The sequence below is a fragment of the Artemia sp. Qi Xiang Cuo genome, chromosome 15 (genome assembly GCF_049724085.1).
Source record: "Artemia sp. Qi Xiang Cuo chromosome 15, ASM4972408v1, whole genome shotgun sequence".
Taxonomy (NCBI): domain Eukaryota; kingdom Metazoa; phylum Arthropoda; class Branchiopoda; order Anostraca; family Artemiidae; genus Artemia; species Artemia sp. Qi Xiang Cuo.
Window position 1 is genome coordinate 50111584 of NC_142808.1, and position 20487 is coordinate 50132070.

The window sequence follows — 20487 nt, forward strand, 5'->3', positions numbered from 1 at the left end:
AAAACGACGTGGGGGGGCTGGTTACCCTCCGATATCATTTTAATGCTTAAAAGTGAACTAGAACTTTCAATTTCCAATCAAATGAGCCCTCTCTGAAGTCTATAAGATCATTCCTTCCATAAGAACCATATATGCCCCCAGGGCATAACTGATAACCCTTGCCCTGAAGATTTTTTTTTTGGGGGGGGGGGTGCCCTGCTCAAAGATATAATTTCTAGAACTTTCAACTACGTTGGACAAAATGGCTATCTCAAAATTTTGGTTGGATGTGTTTGGGGAAATGGTGGGCGTGGAAGAGGGGTTAGTTGACCTCCAATCACTTTCTACTATTAAAATGGACACTAGCCATTTAAATTTCCAATCCAATGAGCCCTTTTTGAAGTTTCTACGACAACGCTTTCTATAAAAACCTTATACACCCCAAGGGCATATCTTACAACACTTACCCTGAGGGCTGTGGGATGGTTGTCATCCTCAAAGACCTAATTTCCAGAATTTTCAACTACCTTGAAAAGAGTGGCTATCTTAAAATTGTGATTGGATGTGTTTGGGGAAATGGTGGGCATGGAAGGGGTGTTGGTTGCCTTTCAATCACTTTTGAACCTTAAAAAGGGCAATAGAACTCTTGATTTCCAATCGAATGAGCCCCCTTTGAAGTTTATACGACGACCTCTTCCATATGAAGTGCCTCTGGGGAAAAAAAAATAATAAAGTATTGGAGCCGTATGGCCTTTACTATAGGCAACGCTACAGTGTTGCCTCTGACCAAGGACTGAAAATGAAATTTTGTTGTTGGAGCTAGTTAAGTGGAAATTTGCCCAACTATTTATGTATCTTTAAATTTGGGTGCGGGTGGGAATTTGAGATTCAAGTTGCACTGAAAAAAAGTTCTTCAGATTCAGTTATCTTGTTTTGGATAGTTATGGAAATCAAATTAAAAAAAGAAATATGGACAAAGACGCAGCAAAAATAATTGGCTTATGCAATATCCCAAATAGCTTAAGAAGGTATAGTTTTCCTATGAAGTTGTAGTTGCCTTTGAAAATCAACAGGTCTTTGATGTTTGAATTTTTTTGACAAAAAAATTTGTTACGTTTAGTTAATTACTTTTTTTCATTTCTTTATGCTGTTCTGTCTGGTAACGTTGATGAGAATATTGTACTGCTCTAACAATTTCATAATTTTTGAAAAAAGAATTAATATAGTAATCATGTTTTTCAGGTGTGAATTGGCTAAAAATGGGTCAAGGGTGCAAAAAAATGCTTTTAACGTAATGTCCTTGGTACTTAACATCTTTGTATAACTATAAAAACCTGTTTCAATAAATTACTAAAGCTTTTTAATCTGCTGTAAAAATATGGGAGCATGAATTTGAACAATGCAACATGTGTAACGTGAAGCCAAAATTAGAGTAATTAATTGTGGTGCAAGCAAGTGTTGCCCAAATATAAAATCGATTTTCATTATCACTTTTTCTACCCTTCCTCCTGTTACACATGTGGGGATACTCATCCACATGTATATTGATTTTTTCTTCTTTTTTTTTTAATTTGAATTTGAACTCTTTAAAATGAGTTCAAGGTTCATCTGCTTTGAATTTTATCTTTTTAATATGACTTTTTGGTGCTGTAATATTTTTGTTTTGGTATGACTGAACATTTTGCGGTTGGTAATACTGTAGTTGGGTGACTTTCACTTATTTACACATGTTTTTGAATTACATTTTCTTCTTTTTTTTTGTTTAGGAGCCATTGATATTTGAGATGACAAGTGATATTTCAGATCCTAGAATAAAAAATCTCAAAATCAAGACTGGTGTTGTCAAAAGAATCACAAAAGAAAAAATATCATATGAAAAAGAACTAGAAAAGGAGAAAGAAAGACTTCAAAAGCACAAAGATGCAGGTATTCTACTTTTAACTTTAAGTTCAATCACTATATATTAAGCCCAACAAAAAATAATATATATATATATATATATATATATATAGAATAGTATTTATTGAAAAATATTATATCACAGCATGGTCGCCGGATTTGAATTTTACGTCAAAACAGAACTAGCATATATACAGGGTGGGCGAAAAGTAACTCCCTATTTTAAATTACTTATAAATTGTATTTAATTTGTTACTGCTTGTGGACTCACCCGCTACACAGTGTGAACTGTGCTCAAGAAAGAGTTGAACTGGCGTGCGTGGAAGCCGCACTACTGCCAATCACTCTCGGATGAGGACTGTGACATTCACATGGAGTTCGGAGAAATCATGCTGGCTTAGCATGAAGAGTGGCCCCATCTCTTCCGCAACATCCTCTGGACTGATGAGGCTGTGTTTCACGACGGAGGCTTTATCAACCGTCACAACTGCCACTACTGGGCAAGAGAGGATCCTATGATAACAGTTGAAAAACAGCAAAATCGACCCAAAGTAACGGTGTGGTGTGGTATCACCTCAGATCAGGTTGTGGGCCCATTTCTTCTGCGCAACACCATGAATGCTGAACGATACCTTGATATGTTGCGTGATAGAGTCTGGCCAGTTGTCAGCACATGGGAGAACATCGACGAGTTGATATTTATGCAAGATGGCGCCCCACCACACTTTGCTCTTGTTGTCCGCGAATGGCTGGATGCTCGCTTTCCGGGGCGTTGGTTGGGACGTCGTGGTCCACATGAATGGCCATCCAGTAGCCCGGATTTGACACCCTGCGACTTTTTTCTTTGGGGTTGGGTAAAGGAAGAAGTCTACCGCTCCAAACTAATGACACTTGAAAAACTCGAGGATCGAATTAAGGAAGTCATGTCCACCATCCCAGCGGAGTTTCTGAGAAAGTCAGTGGATGCCATTCCTGAACGTTTGCAGCAGCTGGTGGAAAGATCTGGGGCACATATTGAATTTTAGAGATAACTTACCATTTATGCCTACCTTGTATGATAAATTTTTTTGAGAATAAATAAATATAATGTACATTGTTTTATTAATCAAAATAGGGAGTTACTTTCCGCCCACCCTGTATATATATATATATATATATATATATATATATATATATATATATATATATATATATATATATATATATATATATATATATATATATATATATATATATATATATATATATATATCATAAAAAGGAGAAGTAAAATAAAATGTCAAATGCATATAAACAAAGCTATTTCACTTTTTAAGTATAAGGTCAATTAGGATAAAATGAGGACAAAGAATAACTAAATAAAAAAAGAAATCTTATGCAGGTATTGTTAATAAAAACTAAAAAGTAGAAAGATGGAAAAAAGGCTTCCAAAAAAAGATAATGGTAGTATGATTTTACGTTTAAGGTCAATAGATATATGAGATAAGCACTAAATAAATGAAAAAAAAGGCCATTTCACATATTTCAAAAAGGAAAACGAAGTCGAACAACAAAAAGACCAAGATATTCTTCTTTTCAATTATAAGTTCCATTGCTATTATATAAGCAGAATAAATGGATTAAAAAGGAGAAATTTCTTATATTTTATCAAAGGAGAATTAGAGAAAAATTAATAAAAAAAAAAGACAAAGACATTCTACTTTTTTAATTGCAGTTCAGTTACTATGAGATAAGTACAAGAAGTAAATAAAGGAGGAGTAATTTTACATGCATTAAAAAAGTAGAAACAGAAAGGGAGAATAAATTCAAAAGCAAAAAGACTTAAAAAAGACTTTAAAAGCAAAAAATTATTTTAGGTTTAAGCTCAATTACTACAAAACATGTACATTAAAAATAATAACGCAAGAGATTTATATACCTTATAAAACGGAAAGAAAGGGAAAAAAGACCGAAGTAAAAAGACGCATGTGTTTATTTTTAAGGCTTAAGCTCAATTAGTATGCCACCAGCACCATAAGCTTTCAAGAATAGTAATTCAGTATATATTATAATATATAGTAGTATTTATTATATATTGTTTACTAATAATATTATACATATTTTCATGTATTATATAGTAATTTTATATACATTATAAAATCTTTACACATTCAATAATGACTCAATGAATTTGGCTATTTCTTTCCCATTTGTTGTTTGTGGTTTTCCACAAATAACAATCAGCTGACATAGTATTGATAAACCATAGGCAGCGCAATAGCGCTGCCTAAGTAAATAACAATGTTTGCACAATTTATCTTTTTTTTTTTAGACCAGGGGACACTTCGTACAGAAGGAGTTGTCTTAGAAACTTCGAAAAGGGCTCATTCGACTTGAAATTCAAGGGGCTAGTGCCCCTTTTCATAGTCAAAAGTGATTGGAGGGCAACCAACTCCCCTCCAAGCCTATCATTTCCCCAAACCCATCAAGTCGAAATTTTGAGATATCCATTTTATTCAGCGTAGTTGAAACTTCGGAAATTATGTTTTTGAGGATGACACCCCCCCTCCCCACAGCCCTCAGGGCATGGTTTTTCAGTTATGCCTTGGGGGAAAATAAGGTTTTCATAGAAAGGGTAGTCGTATAAGCTTCGGAGGGGGATTATTGGATTGGTTATCAGAATTTCTAGTGCCGTTTTTATAAGTAAAAGGAATTGGAGTGTAGCTACTCCCCCACCCACACACACACAGACACGTGGTTTTTTTTCTGAAATACATCTTATAGAAATTTTGAGATAGCCATTTCGGACTATTAAAATCTTGGACTATTCAAAATAGTCCAAGATCATATAAGAAGGCTTTTGGGGTTGAAACAAACCCCAGAGTCTGGGGGCAGGGGTTGTAAGTTATTCCACAGGGGTATTTAAGGTTTTTATGGAAGAGGTTGCTGTATAAACTTTAGAGGAGATTCATTTGGTTGAAAATTGGAAGTTCTAGTTCTCATTTGAGAGCAAAAGTGATGGAGGGCAGCTAGCCACCCCCCCCCCCTCCCTCTCCGACTACCCCTCATTTCACCAAACACATTTGATTGAAATTGTAAGATAAACATGTTTTTTTCAAAATAGTTTAAAGGAAAAATAACAATGCCTTTAGTGTTGACACAACCCCCCAGAGCCCTGGAGTAAGGGTTGTAAGTTATGGCCTGGGGGCATATAAGGTTTTTATGGAATGGGTGGCTATATAGACTTCAGATTGGGCTTATTTAATTTGAACTTGGAACTTATAGTGCCTTTATTAAGAGTTCTAGTTATCTTTAAAAAGTAAAAAGTGATGGAGGGCAACTAGCCCCCCCCCCTTCCGACTACCCCTCTTTTCACCAAACATCTGATTGAAATTATGGGATAGCTATTTTGTTCAAAATAGTCTAAAGGACGTATAAATGTATCCATGGTTAACACAGCCCCCCTGAGCCCTGGAGCAAGGTTATAAGTTATTCCCTGGGGGGCATATAAGGTTTTTATGCAATGGGTGGTCGTCTAAACTTCCGATGGGGCTCATTTGGTTTGAAATTGGAAGTTATAGTGCCCTTATTAAGAGTAAGAAAAGATTGAAGAGCAACCGCTCCCCTTCACGCCCATCATTTCGCACTCAATTAAAATTTTGAGATAGCAACTTTGTTGTAAGCTATATGTTGTAGCAATGGTTGGAAGCTATACCCTGGGGGAACATAAGATTTTTCATAGAAAGGGTGGTCGTATATTTTTTGGATGGGGCTCATTCGATTGGTAATCAGAAGTTCTAGTGCCCTTTTTAAGAGTCAAAGTGATTAGAGGGCAGCCCCCCCCCCCACACGTCGTGTTTTCCCGAAATGTATCCAATGGAAATTTTGAGATAGCCATTTTATTCAAAATAGTCCGAAGTTCATATAACAAGGCTTTTGGGGTTGATACAAACCACCAGAGCCTGGGGGCAAGGGTTTTAAGTTATGCCCCGTGGGCATTTATAGTTTTTCTTGAAAGGGATGGTTGTATAAACTTTAGAGGTGGCTCATTCGGTTGAAAGTTGGAAGTTCTAGTTCCCTTCTGAGAGTCAAAAGTGATGAATGTCAACTAACACCCTCTCCCAACTACCCCTCTTTTCACGAAACGCATCTGATTGAAATTGTGAGAAGCAATTTTGTTCAAAATAGTCCACAGAATATATAAAAATGCATCCAGGGTTGACATGAACCCCCAGAGCCCTGAAGCAAGGGCTGTAAGTTATACCCTGGGGACATATAAAGTTTTAATTGAAGGGGTGGTCGTAGAAATTTCAGATGGGGCTCATTTAATCTGAAGTTTGAAGTTATAGTTTTTTTTAAGAGTCAAAGTGACATGAGAGCAATCAGATCCCCCCCCCCTCCCCAAGCCCATCATTTCCCAAAACAAACATCCAAGCAAAGTTTCGAGACATCTATTTCTTTCGGTATTGTTGAAAGTGTCAGTAATTATGCGTTCGTTGTTAACATATAGTATATATTACTGAAAAAAGGTATGCATGTTTGATTTCTACTTTCCAAAATACTAAGGGCATTATGGTGAGTCTTTCTGGGAATGTTAAGGGGAGTATTGAACTAAATAAAAATATGGTATTTGCATATGGGCTGTCAAAAGGGCGTAACTCAAGAATGACTGAGTATATTAATTTGGAAACTTTCAGGAAATGATAGGGGAGATGATTAATTGACCAAAAAGGTAATATGAATGTATTTTCAAAAAACTCCGTCGGGCCATAGGAAAAAGAACAGAACATAAACATAACAAAACAAAAAAAAAAACACAAAATTAAAAAGAAAACCGTATTTATATTTGAATCTTCACGAAATTATTTATAAAGAGATACATCTCACGGTGTATCAGCCCTTCATCAACATACTTAGCCAGATTCCTTAATGTCGTTTAATTCGTGATCCTACAATCCCTTCCACCCACCTTCTATCTGTCAACACTAACAAAAAACACTCATTTCTTAGATCCTTCAATTCCTTACAATTCCCCCCAAAACTGAAAAATATCCTCCTCATTTTCCCCACACATCGGACAAGGGACTGGGTTAACACTATGACTCCTAAATTTCCTCTCTCTTTCCCCAATATCAATCGACCCTCCTCCTAAATTCAAATCCATTTGATTTCTTCTTCTTTCAACCACTACTGAAAATAAACTTAAAATATTAACTTAAAATATTTGCATGCTACTGTTATTACAGCTACCACTACTTCTCTCACTACCACTGCCTCTATCACAACTTATTCTAATTCTACCACTGCTGTCACTAAAACTACTTCTTCTGTACCAAGAATTACTAAGGTTGATGATATTGAAATAAACATCCGAGGAAGCGTTGAGGCTGATGCTTCTGCTGCTACCACAAGTACAATTACTACTACCACTACTGTCACTGAAACTGAAAAAAATATCCGAGGAAACGTCTAGAGGAAAGTTAAAGGATTCTCATATACAAATGAGAACATGATGAGTCGAGAATGCACACCTTATAGACCTCCAAACTGGTTTTTCTAATTAATAACGAATTCCGTATCTTATAATCATGCTAATTACTCGTAAACATACAAGTTGAACAGCAAAAGTATGTTTATGTATAAAAATGGTATTTTCAAACGAAATCTGCCAGCAAATTTGAAAACTGCCAAGAAGCATTGCTACTTTGCTACCCCACTTTTTGCATGGCGGCATAAATCCTTGAGTATCTCTAGGCTATTTTTGATGTGTTTTATTAATGTGTTGTTTTTATATATAGGAGAAGATGAACATGTTCTGAGAAAACAAGAAGAAATTATACAAGAGTGCTTCCAGATGATTCCTGACTCTATCAGGCGACTAAACACAGCTGTAACTGACTTGCATAACTCATTAGACGCTGAAAAGGATTTGGAAGCAATTGAGGAATATCAGATAGCACTGTTGTCTATTGCAGCTGCTGAACCACATTTGGCATAATGCAACATCCGTTCCAGATCGTTTTTTCCAATTCTCAGTGTAATATAAGTGACAATAGATGGCTTTGTGATCAGGGCATAGCTCAGGGACCTAGTGGGTTTAGCGGTGAAAGGCAGATGGTGCAACCCTGGATGGAAAGACAAATTGGGCAACCCTGGGCCACGCAACTAGTACCAAGTCATCGATTAAATACCCAAACACATCAGTACTATGAAAAACCCAAATTTGACATCAATTCAACGTATGGGTGGGATATTCTAGTTAGAACAAGGAAAAGCCTGCAGACTGTTTTAGATAATCAGATTTTGAGAACTGCACCTACAAAAAACTCAGTAACTAGTTTTTCTAATGACTGTAAATTAGTTGAATACCAAATTAGAAATTTGAGAATGAAAGTGAATAAATTAAGAGCTTCTATATTGCAAAATGAATGGAGTGAATTCATTCCTGAAATTGAATCATTGAAAGCTAATCTTAGTAGTAACTTAGCAAATATATATATTAAAAGTGTTGAATATAAAGAAAAAGCAAGAAAAGCAACTAAAAAGCGCAAATGGAAAAAGAAAAGAGCCGAAGAGATTGAAGAAAAGAGAAATTATCATCAAAAATGTTGGAAACAGAAAGAAGATGAAATAGATAAGAAGTTGAAAGAAGAAGAAAAACAATTATTAAAAGAGAAGAATGAAGAGGAAACGAAAAAGGAAGCTGATTTGATTCTTCTGGAAGTAAAAAATAAGAAGAGTGATGTTCAACAGAGGTTGGAGGTTTTAGAGGTTTTGTCCAGGTTGAGAAAAGCCAAAATAGATGCTTCGTTAGTCAGTGGGAAAGACAAAGATCCTGTTTCTGATAAGAAATTTGCCGAGAAAAAGGGTAAATTTCTTATTCTTTTTTTTCATAGATTAGCATCGTATTGAAAAAGTCACAAATATGTTCTATATTATAATGCCAAAAATGTCATCGGTATAAATCGGTACAAATTGACTTAAGGGAGAGTTTAAGGGAGGAAAGTGGGTTTAATTGAAATAAAGGAGGGACAAACGTACTAAAAACAAAAGCAACCACAAAACATTAATTAATAAAAAAAAATTGCTAATATTTTAACTCCACATCCGGAAGCCAGGGGCATCCCGAGGGCGGCGGGGAGGGGCGCGCCGCCCCTCCAACGTTTTTGGCATTTGGTAAAATTTTCGCCGAAGGCGAAAATTTCGGCAGAAATTTTGCAAAATTGCCCAAAATTTAGCAAAATTCTTGATTTCTGCAGAAAATCCGGCAGAAATCAGATAACGATACAGTAAAATTTACGAAGATCGCCCCTCCAATGAAATGAGTCTCGGAACACCCCTGCCGGAAGCCTTTATCGACGGAAAAAAAATAGTTAATCATCTAAAGAAAAAGACAATGAACAACACAAACAAGAGAAAAGAAAGAGAACAACAGACAAAGCACAAATTGCTGTGACCAATTTGCATCATCGCTATAAAATCAGATGGAAAACAACCAGCAACACTCAGGCAGAATTGCATAGTCGTTATAAATAGCCAACACGTAAAAATAGCTCCAAAATGCCAAATGCATACAATATTGTAATCATTTTCTGTAGACTCCAAGTAACTTTAATTACGATCGGTCAATTGGTGTCATCATTTCAAAGTTATATGAAAACAAGTGGCAAAGCTGGTGCGGGGTTACACCTTTCAGATGCAGAAAATACTCAAAATCTCAAAAGATACACTATTTTAAATATTTAGTATAATCTTTAATTCATTATGACTATAAAAAATGAATATATAGAATTACCATAAAGTTAGATGGAAGATAAGTAATAACGTGAATGCAGGGCTGCAACCTATAGGAATGGAAATGACAAAAATGTTAGATTAGATACTAAAAAACTAACTTTTTCGCATGCGTATCAATGGTCCATGTCACCCTTTGTCTTTGCGATAGTCAGCCAACGTTATGGCTTGCAAAATCAATTTAAGCTTCTTTATCGCCTTGGTGGAATCTGGCATAACTATGTATATCTAAAAAAATAACAGTAAAAATTTAGAATTTGATTTTTAATAAAAATGTAGGCTACTTATGCAGTTTTTGTTTAAAACTGAACAAAAAAAGAAACATGGATGGCATAATCAGCAAAAATAAGCTAAAAGCAGATGCTACCAAATAGTTTAAGAAGGCAGCCTCTAGATACCTTCCAGTTACGGTTTTTCCCTCTGCCTTCCAGTGGGAATAGAATATAGAAAATTTCTTTTTGATAAATAGTGAGTAGTTTAAGGTTAGTGAGGTTATGAGCTGTTAATACTATTTGTGTTATTATTGAACAATAGCTTGAATTAGCCTCCCGCTCTTTCCATCATACAAAACAAGAGATGGCGAGAATATTTTAGGTGAACAACCTAAGCGGATATTTTTGCTATATATGCAACAGCCGTCATCAGCAAAATACAGTATAGTAAAGACTCACTGAGTCTTGACTGAACCAATTTCATATGAGGGGGCTGAGGCTTTCAAAATTTATTTTGTGATTTTAGTTATAAAATTTACACAAGATTTTCTTTTAGTTAGTTTGCTTTCTTTTTGTTTATTAAGTCGTATTTCCTAGATGACGGCTATTGGATATATAGCCAAAATATCTGCTTTGGTTGTATTCACTGTGTTGTTCATTGTCTTTTCAAATTTCCTTGTCATCTTTTCTTTTTTTGTATGTTTACGTTTGTACGACTAGTTTAACTTAGTGCTTCAACGTGTCACTACTGACAACAATGTAACATTGACCTACAGACTTTATAATTACGAAACAATCAAAACCAAAATCGTCGGAAATCGAAATTTTCAAGATATGAATAGTCCTTAAATGGGCCCAAGGGCAACTTATTTGATAATCCATGATCTTTGTACCTTATTAACAGAAAGGGTCATAAGATACCCTTAAGAATACAAGGGGGGCATCCCCTTATGGACATAAAAGTCACTTTCTTTTGTAGAATCTCCTCTCGATAGTAACTCAACCCTAGCCGCCAAAAAACAAAAAAAAAACTATATTCTGCATTATACTATATTTTGGAATATAGGTAGTATATTTCAAATTTCCTTCATTTTTTTATTTGTCTTATTTCTTTTTGGATGTCGAATTTTACATGCTTGGGAATTTTTCAGGGGTGTAGAATCTGCCTTTTGTATTTAAATAAGATGGGAATATTTACTTTGATGAAATTACTCTGAAAAGTAAACAAAACATTGGAGCAAATTTTAATTATGTTAATATTGGTATTAATTGTGATAATATTTTTTATGTTGGTATCTTGATTTTTCTTTTTTCGTCGTTTTCTTTCCATTGTTTATTATCTCAAGATTTGATATTGAAATTGCACTTTAATACTTTATTTAAATCACTGTCTGTTATTTATATATTTAGGTTTTACTTATTAAAAAAAAGAAATAAAATTAGACTTAGCATAAAGTAAAAAGTAATGTATTTGATTTAATTTTACAGTTAGGGAAAAAATAATTGACCAATTTTCGTAAAAAGAATTTATTATCAAAAACAGGTAGTCTTGAAGGGTGGAAATATCAACGGTGTCGTTTAAAAGCAAAAAATTATACATGATAAGTATCAAAAATTTAATTTAATTCCGAAGCTCATTTGAATTATTATAGATCAACTAGTGCCAATACAGCAAAGTCACTTGAAGAGCTATAAAAAAAAAAACGCTATCAAAGAGCTTTGAAATGTTGTTTTACGCCCGTTGAGACATTTCTTCTTATGCTGAACCAATACATTTCTAAATAAAGAAATTATAAGTATTTTCTTTGGCGTGAATGTAGACTTTGTCGTTTTTTAATATTGCTGTCTATAATGTTTTTTTCTCCTTTTTCTGTCCATTGCTAAAGGTCTCCAGATATGAAATTGAAATTCTAAGGCTATATTACTTTTTCAAAATCACTGTCTGTTAGTAATACATTTGGGTTTTTACTTATTAAAAATAAAATAAATAAAATTAGACTTGGCATGAAGTAAAGAAGGGTAGTTGGATGATATAATCCCGACCACTGAAATTGTTCATCCATTGACGCATTGTACAACCGGTTTTTTTTTTCGTTAGTTTCTTTCAGCTTAGCGTGAGACGAGACAAAAGGAAGAGACAGAATAGATGGGAAATATATATAATTTTGGCTATATATTTGCACATTCGGGGGTGGGGATAAAGTATTTGGACAGTGTGAAATTAGAAAACAATTCTTACTTCATATATGGAAAATATTTGTACCTAGCACATTAGGCGTGCAGAACCGCTTTACTTTACCCCTCCTCCCCCCTCTAATATGCAAATATGTGGCCAAAATTTGTTTCTAAAGTTTTGTATTTTTTATCATACTTAGGTATATTTCATTAGGATTGAGCGCCAGAGAAACATGTTCTACTTGATGAAGAATATTAGGTCGGGGCTACATCATATACGTACCTAAAAACGTTATGTATTTCGTGGCCACTTTTCGTAAAATTAATCTATTATCAAAAAGTCTTGAAGAGTGGTAATACCACAACGGCGTTGTTTAAAAAAAAACAAAAAACATACGTGGTAAATATAAAAATGTAATTTGATTCTTGAAACTCATTTGATTTATTATAGATCAACTAGTGTCATTGCTGCAAAGTTGCTTGAAGAGCTATGAAAAAGAAGAAGCAACATTAAGGGTTATGCTTGAGCCGGATGAGGAACTTGCAAAGAAGACAAGTTCTGAACCCCAACATAGTGAGAGAAATGACCTGCGTCGATCTCTATTTGGTCCGTCTTCCTCGGGAAACCATCTTGAAACCCTGAATGACCTTATCCAAATCAGGTAAATTAGGGTCTTGTTCCAATTAGGGTCTGTTCCAACTCTTGATGTTTCTATGATCATTTCTCGATTCGTCCTCGTGATTGTCTCTGTTGCAAAAAATGTGGTTCAATACCGCTCTCTAGGGCTATAATGAAAGAAAGGTTAAGGTGGCTAGGGCACGTTGTGCGAATGAAGGATGACAGATTGCCGAAGATTGTTCTTTTCGGCCAACCGTCTAGGGCTAAACAGAAAGCAGGTCGTCCTCGTCTGAGGTGGGATGACGTCATAAAGAAAGATTTAAAGGAAATGGGAACTTCCTGGGCGAATGTAAAAAGGGAGGCTTTGAATAGATTGGGATGGAGGAGGAGCGTGCGTACCTGTGTTGGCCTCAGGCGGCTTGGTGCTGCGGTGAGTTCTTAGTAGTAGTAGTAGTAGTAATCATGAATGGCTAATAAGATAAATAATTTTGTGTTTTTCCGTGAGTACGAAGGACAGAACTGTATCCAGTATTTTTATATAGGGGGGGGGCCAAAAACTTACAAAGCGCAATATATATATATATATATATATATATATATATATATATATATATATATATATATATATATATATATATATATTTGTTATTTTTGTATGATTTGAACAAAAATTTGGGTGTAGGGGAATTCAAATCGGGTAGCACTTCTCACCCCGCCTGGAAGCGGCTCTGACGAAAGACATGAAAATAAAACATTTTCCTACTTGAAGCTTTCTTAGGTCTATTCGTATCTGAAAACCGTGATTTTTGAAGATATTTCTTATGGTTGTTAAAAAAAAAAAAAAAAAAAAAAAACTACAGTATCAATTTTTATCAGTGTTGGCCGCGTTGAACTGTGACGATAAAAAAAATAATTATTTGAATTAGAAAGAGCTTTACTATATATTAATATATTTAAATAATTTGAATTATTTAATTTTGAAAGATTTTTCTTTTGGTTGTTTCAAAATTAAAAAAAAACGCGTATTTGTATGATATACGCCCCACCTAATGTTCTTCTAATATGTTTCTCTGACGCTCAATCCTAATGAAATATACCAAAGTAAGATAAAAATATAATACTTTAGAAACAAATTTGGGCTCTATACATATTAGGGGGTGGGGGTAAAGTATAGCGGGTTTGCATGGCTAATGTGTTTGGTACAATCATTCTGCATATTCTGAGTAAGAATTATTTTCCAATTTCACATTGTCCAAATACTTTATCACTCCCCCCAACTCACTAATGTTTTATCTTTTTTGCAGATTTTGTTTCATATTGTATTAAGGTTTTGATGACAAATACAATTTCGACAGTTTTTCCTTATGATTGTCGTTCTAAAAGCAAAACTTTGTCATGTCCATCAAGGCCGTATCCAGGGAGGGGGTTAGGAGGTTTGAATCCCCATAACCAAAATCTTTGTCTGACCCGTAAAAAACTTTAAAAAAAAATGAATATAAACAAATTTTTGATGTGGTTTTTAAAGTTTTTTTGTACCCCTCCCCCGAAAAAAACTTTTAAACCCTCCCTCCCCCCTCCCCCGAAAAATTCTGGATATGGCTCTGTGTCCCATAACAATGTGTTTTGCTCTTTTTTCCAATTTCCTCTGTTGAACCTGTAGAACCTGTTTCTCTGTCGCTCAATCCTAATGAAATATACCTAAGTATGATAAAAATACAATACTTTAGAAACTAATTTTGGCCACATATTTGCATATTAGAGGGAGGAGGAGGGGTAAATTAAAGCGGGTCTGCATGCCTAATGTGCTAGGTACAAATATTTTGCATATATGAAGTTACAATTGTTTTCTAATTTCACACTGTCCGAATACTTTACCCCCACCCCCTAATGTGCAAATATATAGCCCAAATTATGCATTTTCCATCTATTCTGTCACTTCTCTTTTTCTTATCCCAAGCTAAGCCTAAATAAAATAGCAAAAAAAACGGTTCTATAATGCGTCAATGAATGAACAACTTGAGCGGTAGGGTGTATATCATACAAGTACCAAAAAATCTTTACTGTATAATTTTGTATCAGTGTTGCCATGTTGAAATGTGAAAATTAATAAAAAAAAAATCATTGGAATTTGATAGTGCTTTTTGTCCTTAAAAATTCAAACCTTAACAATCTGTTGATTCTCAAAAACAACTGCACCTCCAAAGTACTTCCATATCCTCTGAAGGTGTTTGCGGCCAAATACTTTTGGACTATTTTCTGCTGATTTTTCATTTCTGTTTTTCAATTCGGGGCCTTTTTAGATGAATCGGGACCTTACATGGAGAACGACTCGGTATAACTCTCTCTATACTATGAGCCTTCGGGTTTGTCTTTTTGTTCACTGTTGGAGGCCTTGTGGTAGCTGTCCTGTCGAACTCTAGAATTGATGTTGTCCTCCATGACACTTAGTACGTTGTGGCTCACTTCCACTATGTCGTGTTTATAGGGGCTGTCTTTGCTATTATAGGGGGGTTTGTACATTGATTCCCTCTAATAAATGGATTGAAAAAAAAAATCAATTCCTTCTTAAGGTCCATTTTTTTATTATGTTCTTAGGGGCAAACTTAACCTTTTTCCCGCAATATTTTTCAGCTTTAAAAATGTTTCATTCCCCTAAAATTTGGTACCTAAAAACATTTTTAGGGACCAAAATCTGCATAACTGTGTATAAAGGGCTTTTTCATTAAGAATTGTGAGTGACGGTTATTATAATTTTTTTAGGATATGTATGGTTGTATAAGTCTCCATTTAATCAGTTGAAGCAATCAGTTTTCATTTTAACTGTGCTTTGTACTTTAACGCATAAATAGTATAATTTGCCTTAACCATAAAAGTATCTTTTATTATTAATTTTTTGCGTCCTCATTTATCCCCCTGATTGTTTAGGTAGAAACAAAGTGTCTGCAGATAAGAAAAAGGAATAATATGCCATCAAATGCTAATTTATTTAGACATATTTTAAACTTATAAATAAAGAACAAATTTAAACAGAAAAAGCGTCACTTGAATGAACAGAAAAAGCTGGCACCATGAATGATGTCGATGAAAGGAAATGAAAGTCGAAGGTTAAGTTAAGGAGATAATTTATTGCTAAAAATGAAAAAAATTAATCAAAACTCCAGTTCTGATTCAATCAAAACTGCTTTGCCTATCACTCAGACTGTCTTGGCTTTTTTTTTCAATTAGCCATGGCTTTCAACTTTTTCATTGCAGTACACCAACTTAATTTTAATTCAAGTTGAATTATAATCAAGTTGGTGGACTGTGATGAAAAAGTCGTGAGCCATGGCCAATTAAAAAAAAACGAGACAGATAGGCAAAGCTGGCATAAGCCTTTTTCAGAATTGTGCAAAAATGATGTCATTTCACTTGTTGATAAATGGTCTATCATCCATCCTAGGGCAGAACTAAGGTAGACAGGCATGGAATAAGGTTCAAATACTCTGCGAGTTTTATTAGCCATTTGAACGCAATTGGAGACCCCCAAATAAAAGGTTTTCAAAGATCTATGACGGACCATGCCCGCAGGACTTTGAAGGTAATTGGCCGACTTTGGAGGCAATTGGCCGACTGAGATTGTTCATATTATATACAAAAACCTGGGGAAAGCCAAGTAGGCAAAGCTCATAGCCCAAAAGTCACTTTGATTTAAATCCAAATTCGAATAAATTTTTCTTCTGGTTCTGTTGGATAAGCCTGTTTTTTTTGTTTTTTTTTTGTTTTTTTTACTATTGAGTATGTTTCTGATTTCTTATATGCTTTGAACACATTTTTCATTGTCCTAAGGTATCTCTTTTACTGTGCTCTATTCAGTTTTATATATTTTGTAGTTTGTTTATTTTTTTTACTATTGAGTATGTTTCTGATTTTTTATATGCTTTGAATACATTTGTCATTGTCCTAAGGGATCTCTTTTACTGTTCTCTATTCAGTTTTATATATTTTGTAGTTTTTTTTATTGATTTTAATTATTCTGGCCAACATTTATTTGTTTTTTTTGTACGTTTTATCGTGTTTTCGCGTTTTTATCTTTTTTTGCAGATTTTGTTTCATATTGTATTTAGGTTTTGACGACAAATACAATTTCGACAGTTTTTCCTTACGATAGTCGTTCTAAAAGCAAAACTTTGTCATGTCCATCAAGGCAGTATCCAGGGAGGGGGTTAGGAGGTTTGAACCCCCCTAACTGAAATCTTTGTCCGACCCGTAAAAATCTTTAAAAAAATGAATATAAGCAAATTTTTGATTTGTTTTTTTTTAAGTTTTTTGTGTACCCCTCCCCCGAAAAAAAACTTTTTTAAACCCCCCTCCCCCGGAAAAAATTATGGATACGGTTCTGTGTCCAATAACAATGTGGTTTGTTCTTTTTTCTATTTTCCTCTCTTCAATTTCGACTTTGCCGACACAATGCCATTGAGGGTCAATATTTATGGGGTATGGGGTATCGATCATTGAGCAACAGTATATCTGGTCCAGAGTATCCGCTAATTACTTGAAGTGAGCGTAAGATAAGTTTTCAATACTCCTAGATACGTAATTTTACTTTTAATTTCGTTTTGCCCAAGTCTAACTAAATTAAAAATGGTCTAATTAATTGAAAATGATGGGGGTTGATTTGCAAAACCTTGCAAGTTTTTATATTTCTTAAAAATTGGTTTTCAGAATTACCTTTTTTCGTAAGTACTTAATTCTATTGCTGATACAGCTTGTTATATAGTCTAGAATATGTTCTAACCAGGCATAATGATTAGCTCAATAACAGTGGGATCTGCGCATACGTATTATCCACGTGAAATTGCCAAAACAAGGACTTAAAGAAAAATATCGTTAATTCATGATTGTACTTTAATTGTGCCTTGCAAAACATGGCTTTTGAAAGTTCAATGAAGATCTGGTAATTTCAACTAATTTTGTGTCCACTGTAACCAAAATGTATTTTAAAAATGTATTTTGAAAATAAGGTATAGCCATTTGTGGCTGATTGAGTGATGGCAACTATTATTTCGATTAAACTTAATTGTAAAAGTTTATTGCGAAAAGTAATGGTGATATTAGAAAAAAAAAGTCGAAAATTTAATTTCTAAGGAAAAAGGCCGCCATATGCAGTTATAAATTCAACATAGGAGGTATCAAATCATGTGTCCTGCAATGGCCGTACCCAGGATTTTTTTTTGGGGGGGGGGGGTTGGTTAAAAAAAGAACTACAAAACGTAAAATAGTTTATAGGTGTTAATATCACTTTTTTACGAGTCGGACAGAATTTTATAGAGGGCTCTAAGCGGGTACACCCCCCCCCCCCCCCCGGATACGGTCTTGGTTGTAGCGATAGCTGCACTGTTTCCCATCAAAACTTTGTAATATAATTAAAATAGTTATTTAACGGACGATATATTTTCTTTTAACTTACTATTTCACATGAGGATGCCAAAAAGAAAGACACGATCTCGAAAATAGCGATAATTAATGATAGGGATAACATCCTTAATATTATGTGGACAAAACCTTTTTGTTTTATATACAAAATGGAGATTTGTTAGCTTATATTTTCTTTTTAAAATCTTATGGTAAATCCCATTAAAATAGGTTCATTGTTGGGGGGAGGGGGAGTATGTTTTTTTCAGACACTTTTCAGTGACGACTATCATTAATCAAAGACTCCCTGTGAATTCTAGGCTTTGAGTTAGATGCAGCATGTTTAGTTATTAGGGGAGGAATCCATCTCCCCTATCTACTATAAGTTTCTATCAAAACTATTTAATTTTTCTTTTCAGGCAAGAATGGGATCAGTATCTCGTACCTCAGGGTATTCTATTTGCTTCTCAGATTCCAACTTCTTGGGTGTATCCTGGGGAGCCATCTAATCAAGACTGGGAACCCCATCTTAAATCTGCTTAGCTGTGTTTTGTAATTGCTCTCCTCCGAAAAATACATTTAATGTATACAATTTAATGATGTATGTGTATATTTCAAAAATATATGTATATGAAATTATATGTATATGTCTCTTGCCCCTTAGCCAAGGTTACCCAGGGCATAGGCAGCTAAAGTAGGCTCCGTCAATTCCTGGGGGGAGATTACCTTAATATTTCAAAAATGAAAGTAATCAACATTAACTCTAAAGTTCAGAATATCTTCTTAAAAACACCATGTTTTTGATTAGATATACCATATATGATTTTCCATCCTTTTGTATCGATTGGCAACATATGTAAGATCATCATTTTTTAGTAAAGTCTCATCCAGTCACGGATACGGATACTATCTAGTCCCGGATACCAGGAAATCACAGATGGTGCTGATTATTTTCCTTGAAGGTTAGATGGGGTTTCTGTTCTTGTCAGTTCTTCATAATATCAAGAACGAGGGGTTAAAAAACGCAATTAGATGATATTCGTTCGATCCCACCCGACCTTAATAAACTTCAGTTTAGAGTTTTAATATAATACATTTAAGTTTTATCGTACAAAAACAAGATAAGACTTTTAATATAACAGAATATATAGAAACAGGTCTATTTACGTCTCAATGTCATTATGAAATACATTTCATAATTGTTTTCACACTATCATCAAACTAAACAAACTATCATTTTCAGTTTATATGGTTCGTTACACCTCGGCTTGTCTTTCGTCATTGTGAAATGACGAAAGATACACTATTTTAAATATTTAGTCTTTTATTTTTATATTCAGTCTTAATTTCCAAAAGTATTGTAGGTATTGATGACAAAACCCAATTATCAAAATCCAGACCCAATTATCATCGCTATCATTTTCAGTTTGTATGGTTCGTTGCACCTCGGCTTATCTTTCGTCATTATGAGATTCGTTTCGCCGAACCTTCGTTTTAAGTCGGGTGGGTGGGCTGTAAACCTTTGTTTACAAGCTCTGGCTCGATACAGTCACCTCGGGTGAATAGAAAGAAAAAAAAACACTTTTAAACCGTTTGATATTTCAACATTTGGGTTAAAATGACAACTGCATTTTTTAGCCCATTACAGCCTAGAAAGTTGTATGTAAAGCTTTTGGGCCGTTAAAAAGGAATCGCCATTTCAGAGTTTTCGCATTTTGTTGCTTTGGCAAACAGTACTTGGTTTGGCAAAAGTGTTTACTGTTGAAGAAATTGCTTTCCATTGTTCATGAAAATCCTGGACATTTTCCCCTAAAAATATGAATAGTTAGATTTAAATAAAGCCAGGAACGAATGTCCTGTTTAATTTTTTTTTGCAGTTATCTTTTCTATTGTATTAATTAATTTAGCATTTCCAAAGTATAATTATTAAGCTCATGGAATATTTGGTTATATACAATTCCTTCTTCTCTTTTAAAGTATTGTTCCTTATAAAAAACGGAAAATAAATGAAGTTTTCATATAAAAGTTGGCAAAATATAGAAATTGGAACAAACAGAGCACCAAATAAATTCTTTAAAAAAAACATCAATTGGACACAAAAATCCCCCCTAGGACCTCTCACGAAAAGTTTGCAATAAAAATTCCGTTTATACGCTTCAAGTACCCCCTCCTCGCCCTTGGTCTTGTAGGTGGGTGGTATGTTTTCTTCTAATTTATCCATCGACAGCTATTGGAAAAAAATTGTATACAAAAGCACGAGACGCGAGTCTGTGAACTTCTTATTACAACTTTTAGCCTTGAAAAAAAAACTTAAAAAATATGGAAATCTCAAATTTTGGTAATTGGGAAAATGAGATTTGCATGTTTCTTACAAAATGAAGGCAATTGGCCAATACAACATAGTCAGTGATCCAGGGACCGTTATCTTTCAAGGGTTGG

General features: G+C 34.4%; 2 protein-coding genes across 3 annotated transcripts in view; both read left to right on the forward strand.

Annotated features, from left to right (window-relative positions):
* Positions 1-7855, forward strand: part of LOC148943802 (tubulin-specific chaperone A-like) — a 27054-nt gene extending 19199 nt beyond the window's left edge. For both annotated transcript variants that reach the window (XM_089101902.1, XM_089101903.1), the window contains exons 2-3: positions 1746-1905; positions 7656-7855. In XM_089101902.1, coding sequence (XP_088958028.1) covers positions 1764-1905; positions 7656-7855 — 342 coding nt within the window. In that variant the 5' untranslated portion in view covers positions 1746-1763. The remainder of the gene's footprint in view (positions 1-1745; positions 1906-7655) is intronic.
* Positions 7855-18687, forward strand: LOC148943803 (uncharacterized). Its single transcript, XM_089101901.1, has 3 exons — positions 7855-8725; positions 12490-12700; positions 18468-18687. Exons 1-3 carry the CDS (start codon positions 7855-7857, stop codon positions 18589-18591), a joined length of 1206 nt encoding a protein of 401 aa, XP_088958027.1. The 3' UTR covers positions 18592-18687.
* Positions 18688-20487: the final 1800 nt, after the last annotated feature.